Genomic DNA, 16,973 nt, shown 5'->3' with positions numbered 1-16,973 from the left:
GTCTTGGAAAGTGTAGGCTACAAACATGTGTCCACATTGTGAAGCTGGAACGGACCACATGGATCATCTAGTGTTCTAGTCCAACCCCCTGAAATGCAGGATTTTTTTGCCCAAGGTGGGACTTGAAAACCACGACCCTGCGATTAGTACAGACTTCTTGCGCCTACGTGCAGCACGGGTGCGCGACAGCAGCAGCGCGATCCTATGAGTAACTACCTAGAAATAAACCCATTCTGCTGCATGGGACTCACTCCCAGAAAAATGAGCAAATGCGACTGCAGCCTAAAGGCTGTTCATACTATCTCACAGTAGGGCAGGGGGGTTGCAAGTGTTTGGAGTCGTGTGCCGGGGCGGGGCTTACGGACACTTGGCCGCCAAATGCAGACGGCGCGCACGCCGACATCTTTACGCCCAGCGCAACAGTTTACAAGAGTGATTCTCCCCCCTCCCCTTTAAGCAAACAACACAACTTTGGCCGGCTCCTGAGGCGAAGGAAAGGCGGAGCCGACCAGGCAGGGAGAGATGCCGAAGGCGGGGCTGCCAAGGGCGGGGTAGGCGGCTGCATGTCGAGCGGGCTCCGCAGAGGAGCCGCTAGTCTGGGTCTCTCCGCGTGCTGGTTCGGGATCGCGTCGCCCCGGGCCCCGAGACGGAGAAAAGTTGTTGTAAGTAGCGCCGAGAAGTCCCTGAGCTTTCGGAACAACTCCTCCTTCTCCGGGGGAGGGCGGGATGTCAGCGGGAGGTGGGCCGGCTAGCCAAATATTTGCGGAGCCCGGGAAGGCGCCGTGAAATTCCGAGCCCCTCTCTCCGGACGGCGAGCTCCGCTTTCCAAGCACGGCCGGCTCTAGCCTCCTCCAGCAGCCTTCCCTTCTTTTCCGCTCGTTTCCCCGCCACCCCGCGGTGCAAACGAGATTTCATTAATGCCTTAATAAATAAACGAAACCGTGACGGCAACAAGGGGCGATAGGTGACGGGCTTCTTCTGTACGTCATAAGGTACAGAACACCCTCGAAAGGGGGTTGGGGGAGAGGTGTTTGCTTTTGTACACGTCTACAAGAAGCACGCGCCTCCTGGCCAAAACTTTATTGGGTTAAGCTTTGCAGGGCAGGCTTTAAATCACAGCGGCTTCTACGGGGTTTGCCAAGAAAGCAAAAGTAATTGTGCTCAACGGGACCTGCCACGAAACGTCATGGTTCAGAGTGAGTGAGTGAACGAACGAATGAATCTTTATTTGCGTCAGCCATCGGCCATAGCAATAAAACAACAATACGATATACAAAGAATAGAAATAATAAGTCAGTTATATAAAATACATTTTAGAGTTTTAATCAATAGTCAAATAGTGGATCTTATTCTGATTGCCCCAGCTAAAAACCTTGGTGGTTTGGAGTGCTTTTGATCAGGGTGCCAGCCAACTAGCTATATACCCTTTTCAAGGACACTCCATTCCAGCCCATCTTTGTCATGATTTATGCTCCCAGCTCCCAACAGACGCTCAGATGTTCTTTAGCCACTGAACACACAAAAAAATCCTCACCGACTCTTTTGGTTACCCCCACTTCTTAAAAGTACCCCAATTTATTGCAACCCTTGGGGTGTCCCGATGTCTACCGCTGTGTACCTCCATTTTGTGTTTGGATGTGTCTTTCCGACTACATAAGAATCAGTGCTTGGAGCTTGCTATGAGCACATAGAAGATAAAAAGAGTTTGGATTTGATATCCCGCTTTACCACTATCCGAAGGAGTCTCAAAGCGGCTAATATTTTCCTTTCCCTTCCTCCCCCACAACAAACACTCCGGGGCTGAGAGACTTCAGAGAAGTGTGACTAGCCCAAGGTCACCCAGCAGCTGCATGTGGAGGAGCGGAGACACGAACCCAGTTCCCCAGATTATGAGTCTACTGCTCTTAACCACTACACCGCACTGGCTCTCCACATAGGGTTTTATTTTACAGCATCACTCTTGGCATATGAGCAAAGCCAGGCTTATTGCTAGACAAGTCTTGCTGGTTGCCTAGAGCAGTCCTTTTGCTGCATCAGCAGGAAGAGAGGAGGGAATAGCTTCTACTGTTGAGGAATAGTCGAGGGGAAGGAAACAGCCAAGGGGCGAGAGGAGATACAGTTAAAGGCAGCATGAGAAAAAGCATATTGGAAAATAGTGTGTCTGCTGCTTGTTGAATAGTGGGGATGGACAGACTTACTTTGGCAGGGCATTCCCATGTCTTATGGCACCATTGCCCCAAAGGCCTTGTGTAACATGCTCACCTGCAGTACTTCAAATAACCCTGGTACATAGAGCAGGGCACCTATAGACAGTCTGGACTTTTGGACAGACTTGTACAGGTAGATGCAGTTCTTAAGATACTCTGGTCCTGGGCCATAAGGTGGGGGCAGAGGATCCTCCCCCCCCCAACCCGGCAGGAGCGTTGTTCCCTTGTGGGCAGATTTCCAGTGTCTTCATTCCAGTAGTGGGCAAGGTTAGAGGGGAAAGTAGGCATGGCCAAAGGCAAATGTGGGCAGGGCAGATACCATAGCTTGAAAATGGTAAGAATCTCATTTGGGAAAGTCAGAGGTTTCTAGCCCTGTACATGTTCACTTCCTGATCAAGGGTGCTGGGGCAGAGGCAGAGCTAGCTGCTCTGGCACTCGCACCCGGAGGGCACTGCCCATGCAGCGTGTGTCCCTGGTGGGGGTGGCGCTGCAATGTCAACCCCCCTCAGGAATGGCACCCCCTTCCTCCGCCATTGTCCTAGGGCTGTGTAAAACAACCAAGGAACTGTGCTTTAACCTCACTGAAGATTCTTGTTTTGGATATTTTCTATAGTGAACAGAGTTTCTTTAATTGCTTTACTCAACAGCCGTAAACAGCTACCAAGAGAGTTTTTGAAACTGACTTTATCCCTAGCAACATTTTTTTGCCTGTTAACATCTGCGTAGAGTGAGGCAAGATCATGATGTCGACACTTCTGTAAAGTGTCTGGTACACCAGCCTGAAGATACTGCTTGCTTAAGCTGTCTGGGTTTGTTTTACAAAACATAGACCCTGGCATCATGCCTCTTGGTCATTTATGATAGCTGTAATCTGGGATATACAGAAATCTGTCTCTCCCCCCCCCTTTTTTTTTTTTTAATCATGCCCATGTGAGGAAGATAGGCCAAAACTAGCAGATACCTTTGAGTGGAGATTCTATTTCATTCCTTTGTTTCTCTTGTCACCTTGGTAAAGTCTGCTCCCTTCAAGTACAATAGAAGCGAGAAATATTTTCTTTTATTTTCAAGCCTTTATTCTCTCTTCTGGAGTTGTGGGAAAAATAAGAGGATTCCATCAGCTCATGCTCATTTGTTTAGCCCTGCCATATGTGATTCATGCAGAAAATTAAACCCAAGGAGAACAATAAGAAGTAGATTGAAGATGTTAAGAACCCTACAGCTTTTGGAGCCGCAATTTGGATGTTTGTGAAGGGGGCTGTTCATGAAACAGCTTAAAGATCATGTGAGTCATTGTTGTGTCTCAAAAATACTTGTGTAGAATTCAGATCATTTCACTTATAGAACGTGTACTTTTAATTCTCAGATTTGTGTGACAAGACAAAATCTATGAAAGTCCCCAGGTTCATCAAGGCTAACTCAAGACAGTGCATTTGATTACTTATGTGTATTTCTAACGTACCAACTGCGTATACATAGCATGATACAAATAAATGAACCATGTAAAAATTGTCTTGCAGAGATCCTCTTGCCTTAGAGCGCAGGACAGTCATTGGTCAAGAACATGGAACAGAATGAAGATCAGAAAATGAATCCTGAAAGAACTTGGGAGAATTTCAACAATTTGGTAATCTTTATATGTGTGTGTGTATATATTTATGTTACACATGCTAGGTTGGCCTTAGGCAAGGGGACATAATGACCCACTTAATCCTTCTGGTGCTCTGGTCTGCCAAATTCAAAGAGCTTTTACTCCCCAGGCTCTTTATCTGCAGCCTCCCCAGAAAATAAAGTCTATGGGAAAGTATTTCAGGCCCTTGCAAATAGTGCAATTTTATTTACAGACCACAAGCAGTGTAGGGTTATCAGGACAACCACAGCAAAACAAAAGGAGACATGGAGACAAATGGTACCTTTTTAAAATGGGAGCATAACAGCGCAATCCAATTCATGCCTACTCAAAAGTAAATCCTGTGGAATTTAAAGGGTTACGATTGCAGCCTCAATCTGTAAACAATTAAAATTGCTAAAAATACAGAAATTTCGACTCGAAACATGTGACGTTTAATAATTGCGATCCAGTTTTGATGACTACAGCAAGGAACTTGGCTATATCTTCTGTTACCTTAGGGTTGGAATCTGACCTTACTTGTCATTCATCTGAATTTCCCAAGTGTAGGGACATATATCTTCTGTTATATCTTCTGTATATATCTATATCTTCTGTTACCTTAGGGTTGGAATCTGACCTTACTTGTCATTCATCTGAATTTCCCAAGTGTAGGGACATATAGTCATATAAGCTTCAACAGAACAGCTTTAGCAAGGACAAACACTTAGGTGCCAAGGCAGCCCAGTAAATTGCCCTTGCTAATGCTGAGTAGTTGGTAATGTGTAAACAACATTTCACATGACTCTAAACTCTAATAGAATTGTCACAAGCTCTACTCTCAACATTTATATATAGAGGGTTAGAGATCTTCTTGTCCTTCGGTGTGTGTATGCCACGCTTTGCAACTGAATTTCCCACTTGGTGTACCTCATGAACTGTGCTCTAGCAACAGGGGTTTATGCCATAATCAAATTTGCTTGCTTTAGGGTGCTCCAAGGCTCTCTCCCTTGTTTTTGCTAGGGCAAGCTAACATGGTTGCTGCTTTGAAAATTGGTAATGGAAAGAACTATCTCTATCATCATGTAAAAGAGCGAATTTGAGCAGGCACAGCTTTTTCTCATGATTTCAGTTATACCTTGACGGAAGCAGCACCTGCTGTGAAATACATCCCAGTATGGAAGCCCTGCCTGTATAGATACAGCAACCCTACTCCTCTCTTTTTGCTGATATGTCCACCTCCAAACCACAGATCAAGGGATCTGCAATGGTCCAGGAGATAAAAACGGCATTACTGTGCCTTTTTGTATTTCACACAAGAATAAATGTGTTGTAAAGACTAGAGATTACATTCCGTTCCCATTTACATGTTTTGAATTGCATTTCCTTCCCACCTCTTCACAAAGGGTTGATGAAGAAATGTAATCTGCGGAGGTGGCTCCCTTCTGGGAATAAACCTTGGTGCCTAAAAATCATCAGTGAAAACCATGACTGCAATGGAACCAACCTTAAGTTGCTTCAGTTCATTATTGATATTTTAGTATTTTGCATCCTAAAACCTTGTGCACAATTAGAACAGTTTCAGATAAGAGTATATATGAGTACACGAAGGTCAACAATGCAAGGAATCTGCCAATATGGATAAAGTACTCTTAAATACTTTAGGTTTATGTATCGTATTTTCTCCTTTTCAGGTGATGGATTTACAAGTGGTTGGCACGCCAGATGCTCTCCCCCATGTTCATAAAAGAATCTGTATTGATGAGTTTGACTGTCCTCCCAGTAAGCACTGCGAACACGACCTTTTCCCTAAATGGCATTTGCCGGTGAAGACAGCATTGGTACTGTCCTTGTTAACCTTTATCTACACTTTCCTAAGGGACGTCATCCATCCCCTTGTAACTAATCAAGGAAACACATTTTATAAAATCCCAATCCTGGTCATAAACAAAGTCTTACCAGTGGTTTCGATTACCCTGCTGGCTCTGGTTTATTTACCAGGAGTACTGGCTGCAGGTTTCCAGTTCCACTATGGAACCAAATATAGACGTTTTCCACAATGGTTGGACAGATGGATGCTATCGAGGAAACAGTTTGGACTTCTTAGCTTCTTCTTTGCCTCGTTACATGCCTGCTATAGCTTGTGCTATCCAATGAGGAGATCCTACAGATACAAACTCTTGAACTGGGCATATCAACAGGTACGCCATTTTGTTTTGTCATAATGCCATTAAATCGGTTTAAGCTGATGGTGTGCTGGCATCTGGAATGCTGTGTGGGTCTCCCAGTCCTATAATGAATATGTTATACAAAAGTGTAACAGACTGCAATCCTATACAGAATTGAGTGCCGTTGAATTCAATGGGGATTAATCCTAGGTAAGTGGGTATAGGATTGCACCTTTAAATGATTAGAAATTGTGAGTTGGAAACACCAAGGTGAGGGCTGACATAGTTAAAGTTTATAAACTTACAAATAAAGCAAAGAGAACAAATACAAAGATTATTGTATCCCAAAACATTTGTACCCAGGTTCATTCAATGGAACTAATTATCAGATGGTCCAGAAGAAGAAGAAAGACAATTCCCCACAGCATGAATAATGTCTGGAAATCATTAACACAGGATGTTTTGATAGCTACTGCTTACCTGACTTTTTATTTTAAGTCCTCATTATTATTATTATTTATTAAAATCACAGATCTCTGATTTATCCATGTCTATAGCCAAAAATAATAAAATGGCCGGGATTATCCAATGTGGTGCTTTCCAGATGTTGGCTCCTTAATTCCCTTTAGCCCCAGCCTGCATGGTCAGGGATTGGGAGAGCTGCAGTCTGACAACATCTGTAGAGCGCTGCGTTGGCTTCTCCTCGTATAAATTATGCCTTCCAGAGAATTTTGGCAGATGCAGTTGTCAAGGTGGGAGAACCTGCGCCTGCTGTTGAAAGTTTCCAGATCCCAGACCTCCTTTGCACCTCAACACCTTATATCTAACTGTAAATACTGAAAGCACGGCAGCTCATTTCTGTATATAGGCCAATTATGCAGGTTATTTGAAAACATCTAGACTCATTGGCGGGACGCAGGTGGCGCTGTGGGTTAAAGCCTCAGCGCCTAGGACTTGCCGATCGAAACGTCGGCGGTTCGAATCCCTGCGGCGGGGTGCGCTCCCGCTGCTCGGTCCCAGCGCCTGCCAACCTAGCAGTTCGAAAGCACCTCCGGGTGCAAGTAGATAAATAGGGACCGCTTACCAGCGGGAAGGTAAACGGCGTTTCCGTGTGCGGCTCTGGCTCGCCAGATGCAGCTTTGTCACGCTGGCCATGTGACCCGGAAGTGTCTCCGGACAGCGCTGGCCCCTGGCCTCTTGAGTGAGATGGGCGCACAACCCCAGAGTCTGTCAAGACTGGCCCGTACGGGCAGGGGTACCTTTACCTTACCTAGACTCATTGGCTGCTCTGGCAGAGCGAAAAAACTTGCAAGTAAGCCTACTGATTAGCTGCTTAAAATACTGCTTCTTGGTGTTGCTTACCTCTTGTTACAGTTTGCCAAAGGTTGTGTTTAGCTTTTAGATGGAATTTTCTTTGTCAGCAAACAATGCAGTCCTGCTGGGAAAAACAAGTTAAAAAGGAATTGGAACAAGTCTCCTTGGGGGTCAAAACTTTGCTGAAGTAAATACTTCTCCATCTAATTGACTTTCCTATGGTTAAGGCTGATGGCACTTCTTGGGGGGACATCAGTATAAACAATGCTGCAGTTTAAGATCTGAAATGGGACCATGCTCTAATTTGTACCATGAACAGGTGAACAAAAAATATCAACAGAATCCCAGCGTATCTTGTTTTGTGCAGCATTTTAGTTAGCTGACAATGATCTATACAAGATACAGGCTGGTTCACACACCTGGATACTTTCATCCCATCCGTGAAATGCATACAGGCTTGGATGGGGAAACTTTAGTGCCAACTGGGGTATTTTTATTTATTTTTTAATCCCACTGTTATTCCCATGATAGCTGCAATTGCAAAAAAAAATTTTAGAAATCTCTATACAGTTTGGTTCTTACTGGGGTTTCACCATGGAATCTTAAGTGTACTTGTGTTGTCATTCTAACACTTCTTAATGTGTAGTGTTCTGTCCACAGGTGAAGCAGAAAAAGGAAGATGCCTGGATTGAACACGATGTCTGGAGAATGGAGATTTATGTGTCTCTAGGAATTTTGGGGCTTGCTCTGCTGGCTGTATTGGCAGTAACGTCAATTCCATCTGTCAGCCACTCGCTGACCTGGAGAGAGTTTCATTATATCCAGGTACACATGAACAAAGCGGCATAGATTGTTCATGGCTCAGTGGTAGAACACATACTCTTTGTGATAGATTTGAAGTTCACTCTCTGGTATTGCCAATTGAGAAGATCTGAAAAACGGGGGGGGGGGACACTCCCCCCACTTCTGTAATCCGACACTGGACATTTACAAATAGCTGCTGATGCGATCATATTCCCATACCACCAGATGGAAATTGATTAGAGCCAAAGATGGATCCTTGCATGAAAGAGTTTGTGTGACCAGATATTGCTGGACTACTACCCTCATCATCCCTGGCCATTGGCCATGTTGAATAGGGCTGATGGGTGTTGGGGATTCAACAATATCTGGAGTGCCACAGATTCTTGCCCATGCGGCATGTGGAGCCTTCTCCATATGTAAATCAGCTTATAAGGATGAACTTCAATCTGTTGGTTGATGCAGCAAACTGGGACACTTGCAAGTAATTTCCCTGCTCCCGTTTTGTATATGCAAAAAGCAGTGCTGAACCCACCAGGGCCAGTAGAAGGAAATTTGGCACAGCTTGCATTGGAAACAAAGGGAGAGCTAGTCAAGATACAGACCAAAGATCTCAACTCTTCCGCTATAGAATGCGGGTGGCATGAATCTCTTATCTATTAAATTTAGGCACCACGCAAGAGATTTCCCCTATAACCAGGCCTTTTAGAAGTGGGTGGAATGTTTTTAATGTATTTCTTTTTCCTCTTTATTTTTATGTATCTATAGAGGGGTGTTGTCTGTCTGTTCGTTTGTAAGTCGCTTTGAGTTGCCCTGGACAAGATAAAGCGACTAACAAATTGAATAAATAATAATAATAATAATAATAGTAAAAGTTTAGAAAATACAAAATGACTCTACCAGATTTCAAGTCGACTGTGGTAGAGTTCCATTTGTCTTATGCAGACCTAAGTCTTAGAACATGGGTAGGCAAACTAAGGCCCGGGGGCCGGATCCGGTCCAGTCGCCTTCTAAATCCGCCCCACGGACAGTCCGGGAATCAGCGTGTTTTTACATGAGTAGAATGTGTCCTTTTATTTAAAATGCATCTCTGGGTTATTTGTGGGGCATAGGAATTAGTTCATTATTTTTTTCAAAATATAGTCCGGCCCCCCACAAGGCCTGAGAGACAGTGGACCGGCCCCCTGCTGAAAAAGTTTGCTGACCCCTGTCTTAGAAGCTCAGTGTTCTAAGCACATGAGGCAACCACCTTGCTGAAGCTAAGCAGGTTTGGTCCTGGTCAGATTCTGGATGGGTGACTGCCTGGAAACCACATGTTTGTCTCCTTGCGTTCCGTGAGCAAAGAAAGGTGGGGATATAAATATATGGTAGATAATGTTTTGGCATAGGACTGAATATGCAGCAAAAACAACAAGGAGCATTCTTCAACAATTGCACAGAATCTTAATTAAGCATTCGGTGTTTTAAAATAACAAGGGTTGTCGCCTTTTGAACTAATTCTTGTGCTGTAACAACTGCTTTTATCTGCAGCAATCAGCAGATGACATTTATCTCCATGCCTGCATATTATGTGCATGGAAAGCTGTTGATAAATGCACACAGGCAGATGCCCCTCGCCTGTCTGATGAAAACCCTGAATATGCAGCAGTGTGTATTTGTTTTAATTTCCTTTCATTTTTAAAGGTTAACCTATTGTTTTCTTTCTTTCTTTCTTTCTTTCTTTCTTTCTTTCTTTCTTTCTTTCTTTCTTTCTTTCTTTCTAGAGCAAGATGGGACATTTAGCTTTGCTGCTGTGCACCATTCATGCATTAGTGTTTGCATGGAATAAGTGGATTGACATAGGCCAGTTTATATGGTATACTCCCCCTACTTTTATGATGGCAGTCATTCTTCCAGTTGTGGTTCTGACTTGTAAAGGTATCCTGCTTTTGCCATGCCTTAGGAAGAGACTAGAGAAGATCAGATCTGGCTATGATGCTAATGCTCTGGCAAGTAGTACACAGATAACTTCCAGACTGTAGATTTTAAATGTGTGTGTACTTTGCTGGCAATATTCAGGTTTTTTTTTAAAAAAAGACCATAAGGAAACGGTCATCTTTATTTTTACATAGAGTAATCTGCACTGAGTTCAGTGAGGCTTACTTCTGGGTTGCATCGGTTAAAAGTGTGTTGGTTGGTTTTTTTCTACTGATGGATTTTAAAATATCTTACTTCACTATAGGTAGTTTTCTGAAAATTTACTTAACATTACAAGCTTACGTGAGCTTAGGCTAAAGTATGCATGTGGAAATTAAAATCTCAGGTGCCCCATATGTGAACTTCACTTTAAAAATACTGAAGATTTTTCAATACAAGTACAGCAATGACAGCCTTCTCTTCAGGGAAACTGTGGAATAATAACACAACTGTTATCACAACAGTGTTTATATTCACATCAAATCTTTTTTAAAAATGCAATACAAAAAATAATGCATAACACTTTAAAATGCAGACACAGATCTGCCTTGCCGGAAACAGCTTCTCAATTCATTTCAGTGGCTGGAGTAGATCAGTATGTACATGCTTTTGTGCCCAGAGATCATATCTTTATTATTAACCTAATGAGCTCTCCTGTGCTTAACGAGATCCAAATGCATATCTAGATCATGGGATGCACCCAGATTACTTAATAATTTAAACACTACAGAGCCTTTGTAGCAAACCAAGCTCAGCCTTAAGAACATAAGAAGGCCTTGCTGGGTTTAGACCAGGATCCATGCAGTCTTGCATACTGCTCTGCAACATGCAGGATAACCTTCTTCGCCAGCATCTGGTCTTAAGGGTATATTGCTTCAATCTAAGGAGAGTTGTGTTTAGCTATCATTTCTGACAGCTGATGAAAGAGGGTTCCATAGATTTTTAGAATCTGTCTTTTAAATTCACCTGAGCTACTTGCAATCACCACGTTTTTGTGCCAGTAAATTCAATAAGTTAAATACTAGGGGCTGGATGCTGGCCTTCTTCCATTCACAGGAGGGATTCCTATACAATGGAAATTCCTGTTGTTAGAAGGGGAGCCATTTTTGCTGTTTTTCTGCTGCAGTCTCCTGCATCACTTCCCTTGCTGTTTCAGGAGGTTCCTAACCCTCTGGAGCAGCTTTTTTCAGGCTGATTGTAAAGGAGTATTTGGCAGAAATTCCTCTTCCACTGGCAACAGAATTCCCTGAATTGGACCCCCCTCATGGGAATGCTGATTCCCACCCGTGTCCTTCTTTTGGTCCTGGACTTCTGTGACTCAACTGTCTTGGGTGAATGCAGATTACAGTGTTGAGAGAGAGCTGCTTAACCGCATAAATTGTTTTATTTCACTTCTATAAAAACTAATATGTGTATTAAAGAGTATTTGACATGGATTGGTCTGGAATATGTTTTGCAATTTGATTTTTTTAGAAGACATTTTTCCAGAGTGAGGTGGGGATTGAGCCCTTCGCCAACAGTAATTTGGATTCCAAAGAATTGTTTCATTTTGAGACTCTTGCCTCTAGTCTGCATTTCTTAAAATTATGTTGTAAACTGAGTACTGTAAATAAGAATTCAGCTATACTTGTAGAAAATGTGTGTTTTTTCACATTTACTGTATTTAAAACAATAAAACTTCTATACTCCAGCAGTTTTATATAAAACAAAGATTTGTCTGTCTTTTTAGATTGTTTTTTTTAATTGGCAGAGGCTAATAAATAGTTAATTGAAGACCATGAGTCAGTAACTGTTAAACAAGATAAATTTAGCATAGTAGACTTTCATATGGACGTGATGAGATGTGCCATGTGCGCACATGAAAGATACACAATTCAGCCAGTGCTATGGAATTAACCCTGAGATGAGTTCTCTCATCCACAGTCAGATCAAGCAAAGAAGAAACAACCTTTGTCACATTGTGGGTTGTGTCCAGTGGTCTTCACCCACCAATGCAAGCCCATTTGATCCAGTGAAGGCTTCCATTAGCAGACTGGGGAGGGAGACTATTTTTAATTATTTCCCTCTGCAGTCCTCCAAACAGTCTCTGGAATGTTGAGCGACCCATTGACACAGCAAGAAAGGTGCCATGAGCACCTCTCCATTCTTCTGATGAAAGGCCCTCTGACCCAACAGAGACTTCCATCAGAATAACACCACCACTGGATACAATCCAATTCCCTTACTGGATTGGGAACCTATTGTGCAGAAAAGATTTGTTTCCAGATAGATGAGCAGTGCAAGTTCATCTAACATGGTGTGGCCCCTTCATTTGCAGACCATGAGTGGAGATGCGCTTTCTTTATCCATCTTAACAATATACCATCCCAGCTGCATGTGCCTTGATCATGGTTAAACTTGGCTTTGAAATTACAACGCAGGAATTATTTATTAGTAAAGTGCTTAAAGTTTAATAGTCTGTTCTCTCAGGCTAACAATTAACCTGATAGACACAAAACAGAAGGGGAAGGGAGAGAGAAGGAAGAGGAAACATATGCTGGTGCTAGTCCTTTGTAAAATTATATATATTTGTAGTGATCTGCTGAAGTCGCTAATGTGGGAGACAGGTCAGTCTCGCCTCTCCATCTGCTGCACCCAGGTAGTTCAGCTGTTTATAGTAGAAGGCATATCGGAGATAGGAGGAGCCACTAAGACCTATAATAAAAAGACAACGCTGATTCATGGTCACGCGACTCCAACAAGCTAGATGGTGATTACTGTTATAAAACAATTCCATTTCCTGCAAACAGTCTCTGGGCACTTAATGCTGTAGCACAGCTGAAGGTAAGCAAGTAAGGATCTGGTCAAGATTGCCAAGAGCAGGACCCAAGTATATTGTACATGGCCTGGGGATCCTGGATCCATTGCCTTCACTTTAGACTCAGGTGGCCTTGGTAGCCTTTCATCAGCTTCAGCAGGTAGCACCATCATCTGGGCAGGGGTAACTGAACTTCTGCCATCTGCTCTGGTAACCTCTAGGTTAGATTATTGCAACGTGTTCCACATGAGGCTGTCTCTGAGGATTGGAAACCTCAGAGTTTGGAAACTTCAGCAGCCAGGTTGCTCACTAGGGCAAGATGGTTTGAGCATATTACACCAATCCTGGCCCACCTTAACTGGCTACCAGTTAGTTTCCAGGCCCAATTCAAAGTGCTGTTTTCAACCTATAAAGACTTAAATTGGCTCAGTACTGCAATAGCTCAAGGACCACCTCTCCATCGGAACCTACCAGAACCATGCGATTATCATCTGAGGCCCTTCTTTGTATGTCTGCATGAGAGATCCAGACGGCAACACGAGAACGGGCCTTTTCTGCGATGGTTCGCCATTTGTGAAATGCTCTCCCCACGAAGACTCACCTTGCACCTTCACTATACATCTTTAATTGCCAGACAAAAACATTTTACCTCTACCAAACCTTTGGATAATAAATCTATGGCCTTTGAAACTCTGGAGGATATTGTTTTTGTTATTATGGTATGTATTTCTGTGTTTTTGTAAATAAATAGACTTTAAATTAAATAATAAGCCAAATTTTCCCCCCCTAAACATCTTTTTTTATATAAATAAGCCAAATCTGTGCAGTCCTTAATATAGGAAGACTTGTTTTTTGTTTAGACTTTGTGTTTGCAAAAGTCCAAGTCCTTCCCCTGGGCAAACGACTTGATTTTTTTCATAGCAAGCATTGCAATCAAAACCTGTTTTAGCTTCCTGTCAGATAAGTTTGTGACTCAACCAAGCACTGTGACACAGAAAACTGGAGAGCCTGACCTTTTGTTGTTGAAAAGTGACGAAGGTTTCAGGACACTACAATTCTCTATGTCAGTAAAAGAACAAAAATGAAACTCAAAATGTGCAGGATGCAATTGCTTAGGAAAACATTAGAGAACTATGGCTGAAACCAGGCCTGTGCGGGGGGTGGGGGGTGGCAGCTGGGTCCACTTGCCCCAGGCCTTGGAGGGCTATGGTAGGCTTGCCATACATCTTTGGCCAAACCCTCACCACCAACAACTATACAACTTTTCTGTCCAGATTTTCACAGTTTGAAATATGGCAACCCTAGCTAAGCTGGCTGGAGGCCCCACCAGGGACCGGCTGCTTTTTTGTTTGAGCTTATAACTTTATTCTAAGAAGACTCCCGCCCTGGGCCTCAGACAAGCTCTGCACAGGCCAAGGAACAATATTTAATACTGGTTAGATTAATCCACGGGTGAGGAACCTTGGGCCTCAGGGCCAAACATAGTCCTCCAAGCCTCTCCATCTGCTCATTGGGACTCTCCTCAGCCACACCCTTCACTATTACGGCTTACCACCCTTCCTTAGGTGTTTTTTGTCTGGCTGAAATATGTCCTTGACCTCTGGTAATGTTGCTTGTCTGAGTAGACGGTAGAGGGGAGTTTGTGTAGAAACTAGCTTGCTGTATAAAGGTAAAGTTTATATTTCCTGTTCCGTCCACTTTTGCCTCTGCACCTGCCAACTCCTTGAAAGGTTGCCCAAGAGAGAATGTGGCCCTCAGACCACAAAAAGGGTTCTGCACCTGTAAATTAATCAGTTTTAAATGTTAAAATGGCATCCCGCTAATTGAGTAGCACATTTTGCAAAAATGATGTCAATGTTTCTTCTATAGTAATTTTTTTCATACTGTGTTTTATGTTGTGTAAGTCACTTGTAGAGGGCTACACCTTAAAAGGCAGCCTATAAATTATGTTTATGAATAAAGAAAATAAAGGTTGTGAATGTGCCACAGAGCCGTCTCTTATGTTTGCTTTTTATTTTATGATCACTGATAGTTTACTAGCGGCAGAATCCACATCCATGTTGACTCAAGTCCTGCCTTTCTTAATGGGTCTTTCTCGCAAATTATTGAGTATAAGACTGCATAGGTTCATTTAACTTTTTTTTAAAAAAAAATTACTGGGTCAAACCAGATAACATATAGTGAGAAAGAGAATACATTACATCAAAAGTGGACATAAAAGAGAAAAGTGTAATGGTTAATAGTTCAAGGCCTATGAGAGATAAAATGGCAGAAGGTGAAGGGTAATGGGGCCCACTTTTGTTTTGCTTGTTAATAAATGACCCCGTAAATGTAATCTCAAAACCTTTTATTGCTGACAAGCTAAAAATTAAATGAGCGCTATAAACAAATTCAGCTCATCCATGCACATTTTATCATAGGGGGAATTTGTGTTCTCATTTTGGGGACCTTTCAACATTTAGACATGTGTTTTTAAACTGATCTGAGAAAAGAGCTTAGCATGTATTTATGGAAGAAAAATGCTGAAAAGCTCAGGATCAGAACCGGTTCCTAACGTGGCCTGCTGATCTAATAACTTTGTGGTTTGTCGGAGTAGAATGGCATACGTATAAAATCACTATCCACAACTTCAAGGCTTTAGGTGTCTTTTGCATGGACTGTGGCAAATAGGAACTGCGCTCCCAATCTCAAGGTCAGCCAGCCCCCATCTGCCTGCCTTCTCCCTTGCATCCAGCCCGGGGAGTGGCCCTGGCTGTCAGCTTCCTCCTCCTCAGTTTCAGCATTTTCCTTGTGTAACTCAACAGGGGGGAGGATAGGGACAATGCAATAATTAGTTGGCTGCATCTGCCATTGGCTTTTGGCCTATTTGCCTTCTGCACTGCCAGTCCCAATGAACACCAACCACCGCCATTGCATAAACTGCAATTAGTGATTCCTTTCAAATGTGCACTGTTAGGATCACACCGGCAGACTCTGGATCAATAGAATGCAATAGAACATAGAATTGTATAGTTGGAAGGGACCGCAAGGATCATCTAGTCCACCCACCAGCTATCAAGTAATCTTTCACCTAGTGCAAGGCTCAAACCCACAATCCTGAGATTAACAGTCTCATGCTTTACTGACTGAGCTGTTCCCTCAGAGGTTCCTATAAATATCATTTGTCTTGGAAGAATTCTGATGGATTTGATGGGAACTGTCAAGATAGGAACATGTTTTCATATAATCTAAGATAGGTTACCTGAACCACAGACCCTTAGGACTCCCTCAGAAATATGCTTCAGAGAAACGTGGCTATTTGCCAGAGCAAGGCATCTGAAACTGGTCTGTGGACCACCAGTGGTCTGCCAGCTTCAGGTGGTTTGTAGCACGTTTGCATTAAATGTTAATATTTATTTTCAATTGTATATTTTTTATATTGTATTTTATTTTATTGTTTTACAGTCTGAATTTTAGGGAATGCAACTTGTAATACAATAACATACAATACAGGAAATAAGAAGAAATTGACGAAGTTGCCTCCCATCAATCCACAGAAAACCCAACTGATATTTGTTCCAATTCAGCAGTAAACAGATTTTCCTGAGGAAAGCGGTGGAACAAAAGAACAAAAATCATGGGACAAACAAAAGTGTGGATGAGACCCTAGGCATGACTTTGCTCATTTTTGGCACAGGTTCAGTTACCTCTTGAGATATTGTTGCCAAACTTGGCATTAGGGTTCTCAGGGGAGTGAGTGGTGTTAGTCAAATTTGGGTGCCTGGCATATTTTTGATTCAAGATGGTGGAGCAAAACATCACTTTGGCATGACTTCATCTGATTTTGACGCAATGGGACCAAACTCACAAATTTCACTAGCCATTTAAAAATCCACAGTATTTAGAGCCTGCTGGATGCAGCCACTGGCCCATCTAGTCCAGCATCCTGCTCTGGCCAACCAGATGCCTTTGGGATTCCAGCGCAAGTGTGCTCTCTCTCCTGTGGTTTCCAGCCCCTGGTCTGAGCAGCGTTGCTGCCCCCAGCTACATACTATAGGACTGCACTGCCCCATGTAAAAAAAAAGTTTATTATTATATGCAAATTCCCTTTACTGCATTACTTTTCTTTCTGTTTTCACCCCGTA

The 16,973-nt window shown here is 42.9% G+C and overlaps 1 protein-coding gene across 5 annotated transcripts; it reads left to right on the top strand.

Moving 5' to 3' along the window:
• Window positions 1-480: 480 nt before the first annotated feature.
• STEAP1 (STEAP family member 1) lies at window positions 481-11,762 on the top strand. Of its 5 annotated transcripts, none has more exons than XM_081882673.1 (6): window positions 566-662; window positions 3,276-3,489; window positions 3,725-3,831; window positions 5,508-6,014; window positions 7,956-8,120; window positions 9,860-11,762. In XM_081882673.1, the coding sequence occupies exons 3-6, from the start codon at window positions 3,769-3,771 to the stop codon at window positions 10,115-10,117; spliced, it is 993 nt and encodes a 330-aa protein (XP_081738799.1). In that variant the 5' UTR covers window positions 566-662; window positions 3,276-3,489; window positions 3,725-3,768; the 3' UTR covers window positions 10,118-11,762. The 5 variants fall into 5 exon arrangements, with proteins under 5 accessions (XP_081738797.1, XP_081738798.1, XP_081738799.1 ...); XM_081882674.1 differs by having other exon boundaries at window positions 582-662; window positions 3,345-3,489; XM_081882672.1 differs by lacking the exon at window positions 3,276-3,489 and having other exon boundaries at window positions 515-662.
• Window positions 11,763-16,973: the final 5,211 nt, after the last annotated feature.

Source organism: Podarcis melisellensis (genome assembly GCF_964234715.1).
Source record: "Podarcis melisellensis genome assembly, chromosome: 12".
NCBI classification, from domain to species: domain Eukaryota; kingdom Metazoa; phylum Chordata; class Lepidosauria; order Squamata; family Lacertidae; genus Podarcis; species Podarcis melisellensis.
The sequence above is the reverse complement of the archived record's forward strand: the minus strand, read 5'-3'. Positions and strand labels throughout refer to the sequence as shown.